The sequence below is a fragment of the Panthera leo genome, chromosome B1 (assembly GCF_018350215.1).
Source record: "Panthera leo isolate Ple1 chromosome B1, P.leo_Ple1_pat1.1, whole genome shotgun sequence".
Taxonomy (NCBI): Eukaryota; Metazoa; Chordata; class Mammalia; order Carnivora; family Felidae; genus Panthera; species Panthera leo.
The window spans coordinates 50437047-50453469 of NC_056682.1; the positions used below are offsets into that span (position 1 = coordinate 50437047).

Below are 16423 nucleotides of genomic sequence, written 5' to 3' on the forward strand. Positions count from 1 at the left end.
GAACCTGCCCACCTCCTCCATGGGGCTCTCCTACCCCAGGAGAGGCCGCACCTTCCCCTCGCTCCCTTGCCCTGGCTGGGGGGGCACTCTCACATCGACCCCAGCCTCCTCCCTCCCTTCCCTGTCTTCCCACATCTCAGCACCCCTGGGGTCCTAGCAGCTTGTCCACGCTGACAAGCTCCACACACTTTCCCTCTCGGGCTCCAGGCCACGTCCCAAGCACCTGATTTTCTCAAAGAGCCGTCTTTCCGTTTGCAGTGAAAAATGAAAAGAAACGAAGCTGAAGCTTCATTGTTTTTCTTTAAAGACACCTATGGTTGGGGAAGATTCTTACCCGGGACTCAAGGACAGAGTGCCCAAGCCCCCTTGTCCCCCCACTCATCCCACAGCCTAGGATTGACTTGTTTTACCCCTCCTCAGAGAAAACCTAAGAAATAAATGGTTTCCTCTTAGGAAGGGCTATGCAAAATTTTAAGTTGCCCCAAACCCTAAGTCCCCAGGTGGAGGTAAGCAGGGGATGGGGGAGGGGATGCTGAGGACATTGTCTCCTCACGCTCCTCCTCTGGGCCAAAGCCTGCAAAGGAATACTGCAAACGCACCAGCCTAGAAGGAACGTCCTCAACCCCTAAAATCCTCCAGGGCCCCTCCCGCGAGCACCGTGCGCTCTGACCGTGGGGACTGGTCGGGATTGCCCATCCGCGCTGTTTGCTACACAAGGCCTGGTGCGGAAGAAGCACACAAATGTTCACCGAGTGACTCAGCGAGAGGACTAAACGTGACACAACCACTAGAGCTCGTTTTGGGGTCTGAGCAACCGTAACAACCCCACAGCCTCATGCTGTGGGAGTTCTCATGAGCTGCAGGAAAGTAGCAGCTTGGAAAATTGAGATTCATCCTAGGAGCTAGATCAATTCTACATTCAGACTTGCCTCAGAACAGGGCAGCTCCTGGCTGCCAAATTTCTGTCATAATTTGGCAGTACTTAGAGAACAACCCAGAGAACTTAGGAATATAAACCAGCCCTGCAAAGATATGCCCTGACTGGTTGGTGGCCACCTCCAGTCGGCCTTCCACCTGCAAGGACATGATCCATCAGAGGAGAGCCAAGTGATTTACTGATGCAGGGCCGCCGGGGAGCCCATTTGCCCGTGAAAACAGCACACCCAGCAGCCTTGCCCCTGCCTGGTGCTGGGCTCCCTGCAGGCAATCTCAGGAGACCTGGTCACCTCCCCAGGGAAGAGGGGCTGGGCCCAGCACCCCTAGTGCCCTTGCGAACCGTGCTGGGCCCCGGCCGGGAGGACGTCCTGAGGATGCTGGCCTCATGGGTACGAGCAGGAACCAACAAATAACACTGGGTTCCAAGCCTGCAGGGTGTGACCCAGCCCTGCCAGTGTCCACAAGCATCATCTCCTCCCCCAAACGCCTGTTGCAGAACCTTCAAGGGTCAAGCTGCTTGTGCAGCAGCGCAAGGAAGTCCTCAGCTCGCAGGTGTGGGGCTGATCACGTAGATCAAGGCGGACAGTGGAGCCGTTGCCTGAGAACTGGGACATCCTGCTCCAGAGAAGGGGACTGTCCCCCCACCACCACCAACCTCCTCCAGACCAGCTGTCTCCCAGTTAGCCCAGAAGCTCCAGTTACCCTAGTTCTAAGGCCATCAGAAAGTTTCTATTGGCTCTTGGCTCCTGTAAGAGGGTCTCGACCAAGGGGAGTAAGACTTGGCCACGGAACCTGTGGGGCCTGCCCGGTTCTTTAGTCCAAACCACAAGGGGTGCAGGGTTCTGGAGACGTGCACTCAGGGACCTGCGGCTTCCCTGAACCTCCCCGTCCTAGTCTCAGTCTTGAAGAGTCTTGGACCCGGGCCACCCCTTGCCCCATGGGACAGCCTGGAATGAGCTCAAACACCCCTGCCTCAGGGGTGGGGGGAGGGGAAAGCAACGAGACCAGCCTCGGACGTAGGCATGAAATCATCTGGTTTTATTTAGAGGCTGCTGGTCATACGACGGAAAGGCATATATGGTACAAAAGTACAGACCTTTAGTTCATTATATAATACAAATCATTAAGTCTTTACAATTCATTACAGAGTCTTTGGATTTTTTAAACTCCCACTTGATGTGCAGCAAATCAATATAGTCGCCCAATCAAAATAATTTCTTTATACGTGAACCTGTCGTATTTACAGAACTCCACACATGGAGAAGACCCTCCAAGACCCCCCACAAAATTAGTGTCAGCAGCCTGGCTGAAGGCACAATGGACTTCTCTGAGAGAAAGACACGTGTGGGGACGGTTGAGCCAGCGTTTTAGGCTGCAAGACAGGCTGCACCCACCATCCCCAGGGTAAAAAGGCACGACAGACAGGTGGCTGCCTTCTCAGGCACTCCCTGTCCCAGACGCAGGCCTACAAGGCCAACCTCAAGCAAGTGGAGCTAATCTCAGCCAGGAAAATAACTACCCTTGAACTTCTTGTGGGTTTCACATACAGGGAACGTTAAGTCAAGATGAGAAAATGTAAGGAAGTAATGAGGGATTTAAACACCGTTTAAGCCTTTCAAACTCTTCAAGGGTCCCATTCACAACTCAATGGAAGCTCAAATCTCTCACTAAACGCACAAGGCCCTTCGTGGCTGACCCCAGCCACATGCACTGGCCGTGCTCTCTCACTCTCCTGTGCCCTCTGGTCAGGCTGGGATTTTGGACAGCTGCCCCCTGCCGCCAACCCCCCACCCCCCCACCGCCACTGCAGTGCCCTGGGGGTGACGGCCAGTGGAGATTGTACATGTGCAGAAAGGGAGGCAGAAGCCCAGGAGGATCCCCGCCTGGTCTCTGACACATCCTGGTGCTGCCTGGGGCCGTTGGGGGTGGCCCCAGCATCCAGGTGGCCCATCCCCTCCTGCTGTCACACCCAATCCCAGAGCCTGGGACCTGCTGGAACCACATCTCAAATCTTAGTGCCGACACTTCATTTAAAACCAGGCCTATTAGTAAGGTGAGAACAGAAGGTGGGTGCGATGGAGCCCCTCCCTCCACCTCCCACGACCATGCCCCCGGCAAGACCGCACCTTTGGCCCAATAAACGCTGGGCCATAGGGACTGCCTGGGCTATGGCTTTAGTGAGCACGTCTTCCGCACGCCACTGCTTTTCTAGTAACAGGTTAACATGAGTGTGCACCGAGGAGCGAGAGTGAAGGCCGCAGACCAGAGCAGGGAGGCCTCCCTCAGACTCGCACTGCTTATCCCCTGGAGGAGGAGAGCTGCCCCGAGCTGCCCAGGAAGACAGCAGACTGCAACGGAGTGACGCCTGCACCCTGCTTAACCCAGCGACACCCGGACCTTGAAGGGACGCGCCGGTTGTGAAGCAAGAAGATAGGGAGGGTCGGGACTGCAAACCCTGTCCCTAGGACAAGCCACACAGGCCTCGTGGCTCTCAAGGTGCCTGTGGGGCCAGAGCTGAGTCAGGACAGCCAGACCAGCCTCTCCCGGTCCGGGGGCAGGCCCACTGTTGACTCTCCAGCCACAGTGGCAGCTCGCCAACGACACCAACGGGACAGACGTCTCCTCTCTCACACCCTGCAGGGCGGGGCCCAAAAAACGTGCTCCAAAGCAGGCGAGAGCTGCATACCAGACAGCAGCCACAGTAATGCCTTCCTCCCAAGACCAATGACGGCCCTCCCACCCCGTTGGCAGCCAGGCTGTTCCGGCAGGCCCTCTGCTCAGCTGCTCACACTGTCAGCTGCTTCTGCACAAGACCCAGGGGAAGCCACGGCTGGGGCAACGCTGCTCCCCTGGGAGGCAGACCTGCAAGGAACGGGGATGGGTGGTGGGGAATCTCAGGCAGAGGAAACTGGGAATGTTGGAAAAGCAGGCCCAGGGGACGGAGGGAGGCCATGCTGGCTGCAGAGGGGACCTTGGGAGAAAGAGAAGGTGGTCCCGAAACCTCCTTACACCCCAGGCTGGTCTCTTCCACGGCTCCTGCAAGCTCCAGCTGATATGACCCCGCTCAGGTCCATAATTTCACTGCAGTCCACTCCATGTCAACCAAACCAAGTGACAGAGACAGAGCATGACACCCATCTCCTGACTGGCCTTCCCGAGACAGTTCTACGGAAGGCTGCTGAAAGCACGCGCAGGGCTGGGCTCCGGCAAGTACTTTGCCAGGTAAATAAGGATCATAAACGGCCAAATGACCTTCCATTTGTTTTCCCCAGTGAGCCAGGCGTGCGACGTCTGCCCACAGGCAGGTCGTCGGAGGCTGTGAGAGCATCGCTGCTCCCCTCAGAGGAAGGGGTGGTGCCAGTTCGCACATCAACGGACCACACTGATGCTGGTGTCCGCAGAGAAAAGTCCTACCTGAACACAGATTTGTGGAGGACTTCTGTGCTGAGAAGGTTAGGCAGAAACTGAACATTTGCTGAGATAAAGCTACACGAGGGGTGTGCCCTTCAGCTCCGGGCCCGTCCTCCTGTGGCAGCTCGAGTCACGGGGGCCCAGCCCAGTGAGGAGTGAGGACTGAGGCACACAGGGTGGGCGGGAGCGGCAGCTCTCACCTGGCACACAGCTGGCTGTTAGGAAGCTGGGCCCCAAAGCGGTTGGCTGGCGGGCGGCGCCACGTGTAATTAATGGAAGCTAATTAATCCCGGGCTCCTCCCCAAGGGGGATTCGGGCCTGCGGCAGCTGCAAACCCTCAGGTACCCGTGGGCCCCACACAGCCCCACTCTGGGGCAGGGAACCTGACATGACTTCTCCGTAGGGGCTTCAAATCCCTACGGAACAGAGATTTTTTCAAAAAGGGCTTCCTGGGCATCGTTTCTAAGAGTCTAAATGTGAGAACTAAAAACAGGCCTCCCAGTGCCGTGCACAAATCCTGACCCGGGGTTTGTCCCCGGGCTGTCCCCAGGGTGTCCCCTACGGTCCTGCTCCCTTGTGAGGACATACATGGAAGGTAGCTGAATGCTGGGCACTAGGTCCCTGGGCTACTCCCGTGGAAAGTTCCAGAAGCACTAGCTCTCCCATGGAGGTTCCATCCCACCTGGCACTCCCCACCGGAGCCACACGCCACCCCCTGGTCCCAGAGGCACCAGCCCTCTTCTCACTTCTGCAGACTCCGTTCCAACTCCCAACCAGCCTGGCGGGGAAGGGTTCCAGGAAGTGTCCTGCGAGAGCTGGGCAATGCTCGTGGAGGGTCTCCTGCTGTCCAGGTCTGGACTGGTAGGGACAGTGGGGAGCTCTCCTTGCACAGGCCCACCTGCTAGGCCACAGCCCCCCAGCCTTAGGGAGTCATCAGGGTATAGAACTGCCAAGAAGTTAAACTGGTCTCAGGCCCTTCCAAGAAACCAAAATTGCACCAAATAGGGTCGTGACACCTCTGCTGACTTTGACATTGCAGATGCACCATAACATAATCCTCCAAGTTTTTGCTCTCTTGGAGTAAGGCCACTTGTGCATCTGTGTCAATGATAACCTAAGGAGGGGCATCACCCTCTGTCCCCCTGGGAACCCCTGCCGGAGGCAGGAGGCTGGCAGCTGCTGAGCAGCCTCAGAGGCTGGTGATGTGCAAGGCAGGCCCGGGGCACTCATGCCTGGGCAGATGATTGTGGCTCGCGAAAGATTTCGGATTTTGAAAAAATAAATATAAATAAATATATTCCAAGCACTCTGTTAAGGGAACAAATGGCAAAGAGAAAACGCTTTCCAGGTATAATGACACTAACATGCCCACAAAGAAACCGCTAAGAAACCCTGTGGAAAGGAGGAGGGAAAGGTGGGAGGGTCAGGCCCAGTGCCCGTTGCTGTGGCGCCCAGGACCTTGTGCCAAAAGTCCCACCAGAGGCACTTGTGGGAGTCTGTTACTTGGTGTTGGGTCTCTGGGGGGCCAGAGGATGCAGTGAGCCTGGGGAGCAAGCCAGAACCACAGCGGGTCGGCTGGGGCGCTGGCCCTGGAGGCAGAGGGAGGATGCCCTGCCTCTGTGGGAAACAAAGGCACTGGTTACGAGGTTGGTTACGAGGTTAGTGGGGTCATCAGAACAGAAAAGAGGAACAACAGCCCCAGGTGGGGAAATCTCCAGGCAGGGGCCTGGCTCCCACCAGGGAGTTGGCAGGGGCCTGGCTCCCACCATCCAGGACTGCTCTGGGCTCCTAGAACCTTCAACCCCACCGCCTTGTGGAGATGCCTCTTCTCTGAGCAGAGGAAGAAATGAAGCTTCCAGAGTCCCGGGAGGAGCAGGGAAAGGTCACGAGCCCTGTGTTGTGCAAAAGGAGTTCACTGCCCTGCTCCCCACGGAAGGGAGTCTGAGGTGTCACTGCCCACCCCAGGGCCGTCACGTCACCGGCAAGGCTCGGGAGCCACGCCCTCCGGCAGCATTGGCCAGGGAAGCAGGCCAGCAGCCCAGGAGGACTGTGAGGGAGGAGGGCCGGGGCGCCGGCTTAGCTGGCCCAGGACTTTCGGTTCTCCGGGTTCTTATGGCTCTTGTTGGCCCTCAGCGCTGTGGCGCCCTCTGCCTTGGCCAGAGCCGCCGTCAGGGAGGCCAGGTTGGTGGCGGAGCCGGAGAGGGTGCTGCTCCTTCGGGGCTCAGGGGCGCCCTGCAGCCTGGGCCCCGCGCTGCGCCGCTGCCCTGTGCCCGTTGCTCTGCGCACCCGGCTTGGCCTCACCAGCAGCCCGTGGCCGGGGTTGCACTTGAAGTACTGCTTCCCTCCGATGGAGCCGTCATTCTTACCTGAGGGGAAAAGAGAAGAAGACACAGAGGTGGCTTCCCAGGGCCTCTAGCTCCCTGTCAAACAGATGAGGCCGAGGGCACAGGCTCCCAGGCAGCATGTGCTGGCTGCCGGTGACAGGCACCCCCAGGCAGCCCAGGTGAGGTCGATGCGCCCGTCCTGCCATTTCCCATGGCCAGGTGCAGGCAAGTCAGCAAAGCAGAAGTGGCACCAACCCCACCCTCCTCCAGGGAAGAGACCATTTTCAACCTGGATGGAGGTGGTTGGTGGAATGATTATTTTTCCTGAATCCATTAGATGGAAACTGGCAAATTACCAAATTGTAGCTAGTCAGATGTCATGCTTAATGTGTCAAAATGGAGGAAAGAAGTTTCCTTTGTAAAAACAGAAAATGCATTAAGGTGAAGAATGAACCCAGTGCTCAAGTGGGTAGAGAGAAGAGGATACCTGAGCAAAGGGACCACCCTGACCCCTAAATGTCAGTATCTCATGGTGACAGGTTGGTGGGGAACATGATCTTTGAAGCAAAAACAATCATGAATTGTCTTCACTCACTGCACATCCTAACCTACCCTTCTCTCTTCCCCCGACTCCAAACAGGCCCACCCTCACCACCTCCTCTCTGTCAGCAAGGACCCCTCAGGAGCACCTCTCAGCGCATCTAACAGACCATGTCCCTCACTGCGTGGCCACCGCTAATCCCTCGGCTCCCGGGGCACACCCCCCACCCCTGCCCACCAGCTCCCCACTTCCAGTCTCCCCACTGTCCTCTGCCCACTCACCCCATTTCGTTTTCTTCACAGCACTTACTACTATCAAGTGTTAATTATTTCTTCGTTTGTTTACTTGTTTATTTTCTCCCTCCCAAAATGAAAGTCCAGTGAGACCAGGGACTTTGTTTTGCTCCCCAAGGTATCCTTGGAAACCAAGACAGTGATTGCCACATGGTGGGCGCATAATTGTTGAATGAATTCATCTATTTGCTAATTCCCCTTCAATTCTTGAGTCCAACTGCAGATATAAACTTCTCTCCCAATTTCCCTGCACATAATAGCAGACACTTCTTTAAAAAATGTCTGGCCTGTGCTGCATTACTCTTCTAGAACCACTTCCAACTTACAGCATTTTTCACAGCAGCCAAAAAGTGGAAACCAACTGATGAATGGATGAACAAAAGGTGGAACTTCCACAGGCTGGAATACTATTTGCCCAGAAAAAGGGATGGAGTGCTGACACAAGTTGTAACCAGATAAACCTTGGAAAATTATGCAGAATGAAAGAAGCCAGTCACAAAAGCCCAGCATATTGTAGGATCCCCTTTATGTGAAAGTCCAGATTAGGACATTGCATATAAATTTAGAGAGATGAAAAACTGATTATTGGTTGGTTAGCTAGGACTTAGGGAGGGAGAGGGCCTTCAAAACAGACATGTGGCTTCTTTTTAGGTTGATGAACCTGTTCTAAGATTAGACTATGGTAGTGATTGCACAACTCTGTAAATCTACTCAGAACCATTAAATTAATTGTACACTTTTAACAGGTAGACTTTACAATATGTGAATTGGTATCAGAGTAAAGCTGTTTTAATAAAAGGAAACATCTAAAGGACAAAGTATTTCCTTAAGTTGTGGCCCTGGTTTTTCAGAAAATGGTGATCTATTTGCTTTTAAGGTGCGCCATTCTGTAATGAGACATAAGAGATCACCTCTTCTGTTCTCAAGCCAAGGCATCCAGCATGCACTCAGGCATCAGTGTTTGCAACCTGAGCAGAAACAGCAGACACAGCTACTGTTACACTGTTACAGTTCAAAAGCAGATGCCTCTGTGACTTAAAAAAAAAAAAAGGCATTTAAATTCATAACCAAATTGATAGTAGCTTTCAATCAATGTCTTAGGTTTCTGAAAAATGTCTGGAGGTTTAACAAAGAGAACACTTAGGTAACTTTCATTCCTGATTTTGAAAAGTGACCTGGAGGCTCAGGGAGGTCAAATGATGTGCCCAAGGGCACATAGCAAGTTCCCCGCAGTGCTGGGACAGGGCCAGTACTCTCCCCCCAGACCACAGTTGGCAAAATCCCCTTAGGAGCCCCGGGAACCATCCCAAACAAGCAGCACTCACCTGAAGGTGAATGTAACTCTACTCCGATCCACGTCCCCTCTTGAAAGTCAGTTGGCCCGATGTACCTCACAATGCCTATCTTGTTGGTGCCCACGGTGACACATTCTCCCTCTTTGAGCCACTCTGGGACTTCGCTGGCTTCTTCAGAATCTGAGGAGACCTCCAGCTTTCCCAGGGCCTGTGTCCCAGCACTGCTGTCGCTCGGCCCCCCGGAGGCCGGCAGGTCCTCCTCAGCACCAGAGGGGCAGCTGGAGTCCCCACCCAGCATGCGCGAGAACGACTTCAGCTCGGAGGTTCGCACCTTCTGGATTCTGAATGGAGACGCCAGAGCAGGTGATTGAGACAGGAGGTCTGGAGGCTGTGGTTTGGAGACATCCAGCTCTAAGCTGGCGGCAGGCTTCACATGGTCCGTGGCTCTTCCGAGCTGCTTGGTGGCCGAGGAAACTTTGCCGCCGCTTTGCTGGCTGGGTGATTCCTTCTGGGGGGCAGGCATGGGGAGATGAGTCAGTGAAGCCCTTGCTTCTTCATTCTGCTTCTCCGAGGAAACTGCTCCCCTGGCCTCGGACGCACCGTTGCTGTTGCCCCAAGCATTTTGCGTTGCCGGGAGTGGCAGGGACAGAAGGCTGCGCTGACCCTCCAACTGGGCAGGAAGATCACTGTCTGCAGTGGGAGCAGCATATGGAAATGGGAGCTCCGTGTCCGGGGTGGCCAGGCAGAGGGCAGGAGGGGGCGAGCCAGGCGTCTGGCCCCCTACTGCAGCCGCGGCATCAAGGCTAGGGACCAATGCATCGGACAGTGTCGCGGTGGAGACGCTGTGGGAAAAGTACCCACTGGAGGCCTCACTCAGGGGGCTGGGCGGCCCTTCCTGAACTTCGGGGGCCTGGGTGTTGGCAGTGACGGACTGCTGGGGAGGTGCTTTCGTGGGTCTGTCAAACATCTTCACGGGGGCCATCTGCACAGTCACATCAGGAGCCGCACTAATCCCCACGCTCTCTCGGTAAGCCTGAAGCAGGGAAGGGCCAAGAATAAAGGTTAAAATTCAAAGTCAGCTGCTCATTTCCAAAAGAATTCAGACAGATCTTGTGGTCAGTTGAAACATTACAGCTTTGACAGTGAAAAGAGCGCTGCCGTGCACCTGGGCAGACCGGGTGCCAGTTCTGTTCCACCACTTCCGTCCGGGTGACCCCAGTTTTTTCCGCAGCAAACACGGAGGAGCCCGCACTCTGCACTATGCTGAGCACCAAGCAAACAGTCACCCACCTGCTCGCTGCCTGAGATGGAGTGACTTATAATAAGAAATACATATTTGGCCTTCATCCTGTTTCTGCCACAGAGCTCTGGAACCCTTGGAGTTTCCTAAGTGATAAGAGTGATAAAGGCGTTTTGATATTCCTAACAAGCCCCTTCCAACAACATCTGAATTCATGTTAATGAGGTGACTCTGGGCCTGCACCTAAGGATGGGGGCTGGTTGCCAGGGCAACCCACCTTGTGATTTGAGCTTCAGTCCCACAGCCAACCTCCAGGGAGGGAAGAGGGGCTGAAGGTGAGCTAATCACTAATTGCCAATGATTTAATCAATCATGCCTATGTAATAAAGCCTCCACAAAAACCAAGAGGGACAGGCTCCTGGGAGCTGCTGGTTTGGTGAACACATGGAGGTATGGGGAGAGTGTTGCACACAGGGAGGGCGTTAAAAGTCCACGCCTTCTCCCCACACCTGGCCCTATGCACCTCTTCCACGTGGCTGTTCCCCAGTGGTATCCCTTGTAATAAACTGGTGATCTAGTAAGTAAAATGTTTCTCTTGAGTTGTGTGAACCATTCTGACAAATTAATCAAACCCAAGTAGAGGTTCATTGGAACCCCTTATCTACAGCTGGTTGATCAGAAGCACAGGTGACCGACCACCTGGACTTGGGACTGACACTCAAAGCAGGGACATTCTTATGGGCCTGAGCCCTTAACCCATGGGCTTTGATGCCATCTCCAGGGAAGACGGTGTCAGAATTAAGTTGAACACTCAGCTGCTGTGGGACAAGGGCTTGGTGGTGGCAAAGAAGACTACTCGACGGCCATGTAGTAGGGTCAGTGAGGCATGGCAAGGTCCTTACCACAGGGTGCAGCACACAATAGGTGCACATTAAATCTCGATTCCCTCCCTACCCACCAGCATCCCCAGCCTCCCGGCATTCAGGCTAAGCACCCTGCTCTGATGGAAACAGATCCTCCTGCCCACCACCAACTTCACGAGGGACTGAGAGAATCACTAGAAGCCAGAAGAATACTTTCTCCTGCAAAGTTGAAATGAGGATCTCAGTGAAGGGTGTGGATGTGCCTCAACACAGCTTCGCCAGTGCCGCCAGGAATGACCCTTGGGCCTGGTGGCTAGCTTGTGGCTCCTGGCCGGGAGTCAGGTGAAAGAAGAGGAGACAGGCTGCCTGCAGGCTGGTCCCATGTCATGGTTCGGGGGCCCTCTGGTCCAGGGAGATGCAGGCCAGGCAGTAACCTCCCCTGTAGTGAAGGGGGGCTGAGCGTGGAAGGAGCCGCAGAGGCTGGCTTCCCCATCTCGTATGACTTGTCTGCCTCACTCTGACAGAGACACACAAAGCCCCATCCCCTGGGGAATGACGACAGCCACTGCTCGTCCACATTCTACTGGTTCTGAGGTGCTCCTAGGGTGCTCTTTCAGTGATAACTGAAGCCATTTGAAGAAGTTAGCAGATTATCTCTCTATTCCTGATTCACAATGACAGGGGTAAGAGAGAAGGCAGGAACAGGGAATGGGGTTGGTGCTCTGGAGAAGGATGCCGTTCAGAAAAAGAAATATGTTTTCCAATATTTACGGAAAGATTATTTATATTACAGGAATGGCCATTTTCCATTTGAAATACAGGATTTATTTGAACTGGGAAACAGCTGAGATCTATAAGTCTCTTACAGTTACTTGGCTTAACTCAGCAGTCTGATAAATCATGCATTTTCACGTGAATTGTCATTTATATTCCTGTCTCCAGAGGCCCTCCTTTCCCCACAAGGCACACTTTCAGGGTACGAAATTAACGGCACCTCTTGAGATTAACAGCCCATTTTTGTGATGGATCTCCAGGCTGCAAAATTTACTAAATCCAATAGATCAATAACTGTCACCAACATAAATACTCTAAAAGATTAGGCAATCCTTCAATCATTTTTCTTTTGCAACTTGTACATGTTTTATTTATCCTTTTCTATTTTATTTTTAATATCACTGACCAGGCAGGGAAGAATATACAAACAAAACTACCAGAGTCTAGAATCTGCACAGGAACTGTGGTTCTGAAATAGTACATGTTCCCTATTCTCCGATGGTAACACTGCATCATTGCCACACGGACAGCTGTCTGCAAATGGCCAGCTCAGTCCTGTCCTGAGGAGGTGACAGTCCAGTGACAGTGGCTTGGATTTCCCTGGTCATTATCCCATTTGCCTCCACATGAATCCTTCGATGTAGGCCGGCAAGTACTACCATATGCATTTTACAACATGGCCCAGAGAGGTTAAAGGATTTATCTAAAGTCTCCAGTAAGTGACAACCAGGGATCAGAGGTCAGATCCACAGTGACAAAAGGGACCAAAGGTGGCAGAAGGCAAGCGCTGATTGCTCGGTTCTTTCCTGCTGAGCCTGAGCACAGCCTCAGATTCCTTCCGTTACAGCACTGCAGGAAGCCGCTCCCACTTGACTGGAGTTGATATGTGAGTGGAAACCGTCTCCCCCCATCTGTGGGTTATTCCCTTACCGCTGACACTTCCAGAGCTGCCCTGAGCCACAGAGGCTGTCACAGGTCTGGTGCCCTCACCCGTGAAAGACGTGGTCTCCCTCTGTCCCACTGGCCTTGGGATCCCAATCCTGCCTCAGCAAAATAACAAACACAACTCACAGGGGACAGGGTTGGCGGGGGGGGGGGGGGGGGGGTGGGGTGGGGTGGGGGGGGTGGTTGGTGCACATGAACATCAAATATGTTCTGGATTGAAAAGGGCCTTTTTAGAAAGGAGTGAATCCGTGGAGGTCTGAGTTCTCTTTCAAATCATTTGCCCTTTTTGGCCGTTGTTTTAATAAATAAAATTTTCCGATAAAGATACAGCCCTTCCTAAGAGAATGAACGCACAGTGGGAGAAAATAGATTTGCTATTCATAAGATGAGAAGTGCTGTTCATCTGTGGGAGATCATAAGAGACTATTTTCTCCCCAGTTTAGCATTAGTCTTTTCACGCTGATATCATGAATCAGAATGAAATGTAAAACTGAGAATTAAGCAAACACTCAGGATAAGGAGATTGTTCTGTTTATAGAAATCGCCTTTGCCTAGCAGTGGGCTATTAAAGCAGCAGACTACATTAGCAGTCAAGCACCTAAAAGTTTAGCAATCATATGATTAACAAGTTGAAAATAGAAAAGTAGAACAAGGAAAATATAGAGGGAGAAGACAGTGACCTATATTATAGCTAATTATCAAAACGGGAACACTAAAATGAAAAACCCATGGGTGTGGACTCAAAAATTAGAGCCTTGGGGCCACCCACCACATGTGGGACAGCCACCAGCAAAGGTGCCACCTCCGCCCGACTAACTCACCTCCACCATTCTGGGCGTCCCCACGTCCGGGAAGGCAGACTGCACCATGATTCGGGGCACGGGCTGAGAAAACAAGTGAACAGGCAGGCGTAAGGGACCAAGAGAAGCAGAGAGATCACCACAGAAGATTTTAATTGAACAGACGGGACAGCCCATCAGGAGGACGCACTCAACGTGAACTTTTACACCTTCAGGAATTCTAACAAGTCCCTGCCAGTTAGGCATGCCAAGGCTAGTGGCGCCACACTCCACAGGGAAGTGTAGGAAATACGGAGCACAGCGAGCACGTATACCCCAGTTGGCAACACAGGACACATGCTAAAAACCACACCATAGATGGCACACCTACACACTCACAGGCTCCCTCTCCACTCACATATGGAGCCTGTTTGTCAAGGGCTGTTCTGCACATACTAGTGTTGCAGGACTCTAGAGAGAAATGGTTGGGACAGGAAAGGCTTCAGGCAGGAGGTGGGACACGAAGCAAGCCTTGATGGCCAGGGAGAAGTGGTGCCCAAGCATCGTCACAGGAAGTGAGGAGTAAGGAAGCTGGTCGGGCTAGCACACAAGTCTGGGGCATAAAACAGAGCAGGACAGACATGTGGATAGACGCTTTGGTGTCTGCAGCTACCCTCATCAGGTAATGACAAAAACCACCACAGGTGCCTGAGTGGAGAAAGCAGAAGCTTGAGGAGATGGATCTGGTGGTAGAAGGCAAACTGATTGGAGAAATATTTAAAGGCTAAGGTAGACAAATTACGATGAGACTCCAGCAACAGAGCAGATATGAGGGGTAAGAGCCTGAATTAATGGGTGTCAGCAACAGCACAAGGAAGGACTCATTACTTATGGACATGTGGTTCAAGGAACATTAAAAACAAAAACCAAAACAGTGAAAAAATAATTAGCACCAGGATAAGGAAAACGTATGTCAAAAGAAGGAGCTGGTAACTGCAGAAGGGAAGAAATCAGATATTCCTTTAGTAGCTGCTGGGTTTACAGACGTGATTCTCTCAAAGAAACCAAGAATCCACCACTTCTGCCTTTATTCCAACAATCAACCTCTGGCCCCTTCCCAGGTCTCCCTGTTCCAGTGCAAGAGTCTGGACCTTGCCTCAGAATGCTCAGCCCCAAGAGGGCTCCATCCTGGCACCACAAACAAGCCCCCAGGAGGAGCCAAAATTGGGCATCACAGTTTGTTTCCGTACAGTATGAGTGTCCTTTCTCTTCTTGGATCCAAAAGGAGAAGCAGCAAACCACGGATCTACTACCTGACCTAAACTGCCTAGACATGTAGACTTCATATCTCCCCAATTTCCTTCTGACCCCCTTCGGACCCCAGGTCCTCCCAGTTCCCAAGATGTATCTGGGTGCCTGAGGCTTCTCTGCCATAAAGATGCTCTCTGGACAGGGGTGCTAGGTGCTCATCGATTAAGTGTCTGACTTCGGCTCAGGTCACGATCTCATGGTTTGTGGGTTCAAGCCCCACGTTGGCCTCTGTGCTGACAGCTCAGAGCCTGGAGCCTGCTTTGGATTCTGTGTCTCCCTCTCTCTCTGCTCCTCTCCCACTTCTTCTCTCTCAAAAATAAATAAATGTTAAAAAAAAATTTTTTTTAAAGATGCTCTGGACAGTGTACAGGCACTAAGACTGGATGGCCAAAGACCTGCTTCCTACTAAGCAGCCCAAACTCTTACCTGAAGGGAGAGGGGCCCACTTGGAACAAGATGGCTCACTTAGGAGGTGAACCTGAGTTCACAGCATCAAATAACAGCATTTTAGCAAAGAGTACCACGTTTTAGCAAAGGGTACTGCTGTAACCATGCTTTGCGACTGCCTTTGGGAGAAAAGAGCTAGAAGGGATTAATTCTGCTGAAGGTAAGGGGGATGGTGGTGGGATCTCAGAAAAGGCAGAGAGGACAGGCACTTAAGAAACGGTGGGAGGTAAGTCTAAACACATGGAAGAACCTAGGGATAAACTAAAGGAAAGTACACTTTACCCTGCAACACTGGGGAGCCACCAGGGGCTAATGGCCAGGGAGAGCTAGCATCAGAGGTATGTTTAAGACAATGTGAGGGGCACCTCAGTGGCTCAGTCAGTTGAGCATCCAATGTCCAACTCTTGATTTTGGCTGAGGTCATGATTTCATGGTTCATGGGATCAAGCCCTGCATTGGGGTCTGTGCTGACAGCATGAAGCCTGCTTGGGACTCTCTCTCTCCCTCTCTTTATGCCCCTTCTCCACTCATGTTCTCTCTCTCTCTAAAAATAAATAAACTTAAAAAAAAAAAAAAGAAAGAAAGAAAGAAAGACAATGTGAGTGGAAGAGAATGAAGGAGAATATCCTGGTGGGGGAAAGGCAGCTGCACGTGATGAGGGCCTCAACCACAAGACCTTCCAGCCTTTCCTTGGATTCCTGGACCAGGAAAGCCTCTCCCCTCAACTCACACAACACATCACTCCCCCATCCCTCACAGCACCTAGCCAGTTCTCTCTCACAGGAATCTCCATTTCTCCACTCTACTGTCAACTCAGTAGACAGTGATACTCGAGTTATTTCCAAGCAAGTATCCTCCACCCTGCTTTACAGTCTTTGAATATAGGGGCTACTGTCTGTATTTTTATATTTACTTTCTCCCATAGTATCTAAAGTTACCCCTGGTACCCAGGGCCCAATGTCATGGCTATAGGCCACTAAGCTGAGACCTCACATCTTCCTCTCACAAGCTTCCTGTCATAGTCAGTCACCCCCATTGGCCATTTCATCAAGAAACACATCTGCTTCATAAACAGGCCCACCCCGACTCCACCAGTCAGATGACAGGGATGCAGAGCAGGACACTGGACACACAAAAAATAGTGTCAAAAATAAGATGGGATCAGGTCTGAGCGGGGTCCTGAGTGTAATGTCAAGTACTTTGCACACACCTACTTCTCTGGTTCACATGCTACCCACTCATGATGCCCGCTCTGTGGGAAGCC

The 16423-nt window shown here is 52.5% G+C and overlaps 1 protein-coding gene across 3 annotated transcripts in view; it reads right to left on the reverse strand.

Annotated features, from left to right (window-relative positions):
• Positions 1-5640: 5640 nt before the first annotated feature.
• KIF13B (kinesin family member 13B) overlaps positions 5641-16423 on the reverse strand; it is a 198826-nt gene continuing 188043 nt past the window's right edge. For all 3 annotated transcript variants that reach the window (XM_042934972.1, XM_042934973.1, XM_042934971.1), the window contains 3 exons: positions 13444-13506; positions 8831-9833; positions 5641-6713 (listed from right to left, as the gene is read on the reverse strand). In XM_042934972.1, coding sequence (XP_042790906.1) covers positions 6424-6713; positions 8831-9833; positions 13444-13506 — 1356 coding nt within the window. In that variant the 3' untranslated portion in view covers positions 5641-6423. The remainder of the gene's footprint in view (positions 6714-8830; positions 9834-13443; positions 13507-16423) is intronic.